We start from the raw sequence: 4,959 nt of genomic DNA, 5'->3' as shown, positions 1-4,959 counted from the left end.
TGCTTATATCCATATAAATCTCCATTCCCAGAATTTTCCGAGCCGTGCCCAAATCGTTTATTTAAACTCAGCACTAAAGAGACCCTTTAACTTCTGAATATTAGAATTGTTCTCTGATGCTATGAACAAATCATATACATGCAGGACCAGATAAACAAAGAACCATTTTATGTCTTACTATAATAAATACTTTAATAATATTGACATAACAACATCTTTATGTTTATTCTGTACTGAAATAATATAGAAAAGCTAAATTCACTAATTGACGATAATAGATAACGAAAAAATTGAAGCACATTCATCCCAAAATATGGGCGGACAACGACAACATTAATATAGGATCACTATGCATGGTCATCATTTTTTGCGTTGAGCATCATCATTGCTCCCAGACTCCATGCTCAAAATATTCCACGTCTTTAAATTCTTGATTCGTTCTTGAATTTCCTGCAAACAATAAATATACATAAATTAAACTGAAATACCGACACTTAAAACCGTTATAAAGTAACTAATTACTGTGGATACTAAATTCAGAACACGGTTTATTGAATTAATTACATCAAGATTAGCAGCCCGTGCATATAATTTAATTGCTATTATTCGGGAAAAAGGTATCAAAAATAATTTATCAAGTATAAAGGGTTATATCAAGTATAACTGGTACAAGAACAACATCACTCTGCTACATGCACATTGTACACCTTACCAATGCAAAGTATTTGACTACAGAAGATCTAAATGCTTATAATCATGTTTATAAAAATTTATGATTAAATCCAGAATATATATTTCTTATATATCGAAGGCATTCAAGTTGGTGAAGAACATCCCCACTAAACAATTATTTTAGACTACATATGCCCTTGTATATCATGAAACGGCCGTTTCACAAATAGATCAATCTAACTAAGGTTTTTATGAGTGGAGCCATAATGTTTGGTCTTTGCCAATATAGCTCTGAGATTGAGTTACATCTCTTCAGTTAATTTGTAGTTGTAATTTTTGTGTTTATTCAGGTATCACTTGTTCCAAAATAATATACAGACCTATATATATAACCAAATCGACATTGACACAGAAAAAGAAGAAGAAAAGAAACTAACTAATTATAGCCTGCTGCTGATTTTTATCAGGAAGTTTTGTATCTCGGATACTAAAGACTCTCTCTAGAGTATAAACATCTTTCATCACCACTTCATTAAGCACAAACAACTCGTTATGATGAAGAACCTGTCACATTAGGTATATACGTTCTCATACACATATAGCTTTGATAAAGTTAAGTGTGAAGAGTCTATGTTTTGTGAAAAAGAGAGGAGATATAATTGCCTAGAGCTAGGCTGTAAGAAGGTGTGTACCTTATCCTGAAGAGTACTTTGCCACCGAGTAGGTGCAGGAACTTGTGGAGGCTGAAACGAACTCGATGCTGAAGCATTTGAGTTCTGTTGCAACAATGATGGCTTGTTCATCGTCGATATCGACGAGTTGAACATTCTCACTGGAGGGTGTGCCCAGGGTGATTCCAACCCCCCAAACTCTGTGTTCACTCCCATGTTTAATGGGATTCCATGGACACTCGAATGCATCAATATGCTACCCATGGCTTCTCTCAGTTGCTGGCATTGAGAATGGCGCGTTAAATTATAAGTACTGTGCACTGTGTTTCCGTGAAGATATATACACATTGATATATATACAGTACGTTTACCTTGATTTCCTCTTGTAGTAAATGCTCTCTGATCCTCACCTGTGCCAGATACTGCACTGTCTCCCCCAGCGTTGTGGCCATATCTGCCTGCTTAAAACTAGAGAATGTGTTATAACATTTCTTTCATGTCTATACATAATCTTGTTGGTGGGAACACAATTTTACTAGAATTTCACTCAAATCAAATAAATAATCTGATTATTTCTTTACCTGTATAATATATATCAATTTTTTCTTGTAAAACCACCTTCTTCCATTCTTAATACTAATTTATTTATCTATATTAACTACTAATTAGTAACACCGAAACTATTTCCAAAGACCGGACCTTTTGGCTGCCCGGAACTAGCTCATGCAATTCCATCAACTTGTCGTTGATACTATAGCTGCTCTTCTGCAACAACATACAAGTTAGTCAAACAATAATCTAAACATTAAGAATTTATTATTATCAAAACAAATTGAATCGTAAACAAATAATACCCTTCCCGGATGAGTGTGAAATTCAAAAGCTTCTGATGTGGGGGCACCTCTTCTCATAACCTGATAAATTCATTTAAGATAAAATAGGCGTTTTAGTTTATGGGTAGCCTATAAATGAATAATCTCGTTAAATTAATAGATTAATTTTGATCGTCTTCATCATTTACCTACCAAATTGAAACAATTTATAAAATAATTTATTCTAGCCTATAAATTATTAAGCAAATGAAATAATATATCTATGATTTTCCAAATAACACTAATACAGCTAAGCCCTTGTATGTAGCACATAAAGACAAGAATGTGAGGGAAAAGTAAACACCCACCCGAGCGTTATTTTGGTAGTTGTCATCAACTTCTAATCCTTTCCGCTTTTTGTTCTTTTCTGCGCCAAGCTTAGGATTACCTATAGCCCCTGTTGCCAGGGCCGCTTCATGACCTTCAAATCTCGCATTTTCAGATTGCCATTTTATCAGCGACCTTAGCTCAGGTGTTAGCGTATTAAATTTTGCCTCATTTGGGTTTAGATATTGTTCGGCTGACATTTTTTGATTGCCAGGGTGTCCAAACTCCAAAGGCAATTGACAGCCATTATTACAGATTTCTGCAGGTGGCTTCTGAAAAGGAAGAAAATTGAGATCTTCCAGGTCAAATTCTTCCCATGGTATTTCTGGAATCAACTTACATATGTCATCGTCTTCATTTTGATTTTCTGCCCCAGCTGGTGGAATCATGGCAGCAGAGCTTTCAACAGTAATTGTCTGAGACTCATTATTTGCAGCAACTTTGCCGTCAATTGTTTGACTGTGTTCCAAATTGTCCCTTCAAAGTTAAAAGAGTTTTATTAACGTATCTGTACAATTAATTAAAAAATACATGGAAGTAATGATGAATATACCAAATATACATATATAGATCAATGAAATTTAGATCTTAAAATAGAGTCAGAGGCCATATCAAATGAATATATGCTTGTACGAGATCTCACAACAAAATTAAGAAAACATGTTTTCATGTACTACATAAAGATTGCATGGGAGAATATATACAACTTACATTTTTCTTTGTGATAATCGACTTCAGCTGTGTATGTTTGTGAAATTCAGATCAGAAAATGGAGATAAAAGCCACTGGGTAGTGTTTTTGTGTTAACTGGGTACTGTTGCTGTGTTAAGGAGTACTGGAGTGTAGTGTAGTGTATATTATGAGAGGGTTGGAAAGGTCTGGTAGAAGGGGAAAATGACATAAGCATTTTCTAGCAAAGACATGCAATTGATGATAATCATGGAAAAAGATAAGTGCTGATTTGGAAGGTTTGTGCATTAGTGCATGTATGGTTCATATATACTTGGCATACTCTTAGCTCTTAACAACAACCAACAACAAACATCTTAGTTAGATAGCTAGCTACTTCTATATTAATTACTGCATATTAGAGACTTTTGTCCATGAAAGTTTAAGTTATTCTTTGTTTTGTCTTTACTCCTGAGCTAAGAAACTAACCATGTCCTTTGGTTCAAGAAGCAGTATGAGATCTAGAACCACAAATGAGGCCAGAGTATTAGTGCAACACCAATACTGGGTATCAAGAGGGGTTAGCACATCATATGGCATGACGTGGATTGGCACCGTTATTAGCACTCCATTGAAGTTGAGCAATGCCAGATTGGGGAGTCGAATTAGTTGGCATGGGTTGCCCATTGAAGTTGAGCAATGCCAGATTGGGGAGTCGAATCACTTGGTATGGGCCGCCCAAAGTTGGCATCCCAAGAAGTAGGGTACCAATTTCATTTGTGCTTCCAATGCTGCATAAAATATCATTTCTTTAATATAAATTTTCATTGAATCAGTGAAGTTGACATCTCAGGATAACAACCATTAAAGTGATTTGAAAATAATATGGACGAGAGAGAATATAAAATATAATATTTTTATTATGTGAGAAAATTGGCACCCTTGAATGGTGTCAATCATTAGAGATGCTCTTATGAGTTGAGGAATTATTCAAATTATATCATGTGCTTAGTTGAGTGATAGAATATATATGTTAGATTTAAAAATATTGAGAGTTATTATAATATATTAACTTAAAATACTAATTTAATTATTATTTTAGTCTATATTTGGTTCATCGATTTTTTTTATTTACATTTAATTTCTTAAATGGATATAAATAAATAATGATAAAGTTCATTACCATACCAACCTCCTCCTAGGTTTGAGAAAAATACATTCCGAACCAAACATGGGATTGGAATTAACCAAAAATCATTTCAAAAAGTATTCCCAACTAAACACCCCAATTTTTAGTTTCTAGCTATACCTAAATTTAGTCGCAAATCTAAGAGATTGTGTTCAGATGATATTCATAATGTGCACGTAAATCTATAATTACTAGGTTTTTCAAGTTTAATCTTATATAAATAATGTTATCTTTGTACTAGCACTATCTTGATACATATTAATCGAAATTGTATAGGTTTTTTCAAGTTTAATCTCAAAAAAGAAAGTTATCTTTATAATATTTTGCTCGTACTAGCTTAAAACATATAAATCGAAATTGTGTACAAAAAATTTGTACAGTATGATATGCCAATTGACGTGACATGCCAATTGACGTGACGTGTGATGTTTTAATCCAACTTGTCGATGTGAATACATGGTGGGTCATTCCAATTAAAACTCATCACATGTCATACATTAAGTATTTTCCTAATGGAAATGAGATTGTGTTCATTTTATACTCTATGCATGCATCCCTA

The 4,959-nt window shown here is 33.7% G+C and overlaps 1 protein-coding gene across 1 annotated transcript; it reads right to left on the bottom strand.

Moving 5' to 3' along the window:
- Positions 1–271: 271 nt before the first annotated feature.
- On the bottom strand, positions 272–3,485 carry LOC141706005 (uncharacterized). Its single transcript, XM_074508852.1, has 7 exons — positions 3,254–3,485; positions 2,524–3,019; positions 2,198–2,257; positions 2,043–2,108; positions 1,715–1,801; positions 1,365–1,622; positions 272–450 (listed from the first exon to the last, which is right to left on the bottom strand). Coding segments are annotated over exons 1-7 (1,059 nt in total). The 5' UTR covers positions 3,256–3,485; the 3' UTR covers positions 272–360.
- Between the last annotated feature and the right edge of the window lie 1,474 nt (positions 3,486–4,959).

The sequence above is a fragment of the Apium graveolens genome, chromosome 2, assembly GCF_009905375.1.
Source record: "Apium graveolens cultivar Ventura chromosome 2, ASM990537v1, whole genome shotgun sequence".
NCBI lineage: Eukaryota > Viridiplantae > Streptophyta > Magnoliopsida > Apiales > Apiaceae > Apium > Apium graveolens.
This window is presented reverse-complemented; position numbering and strand designations above follow the sequence as displayed.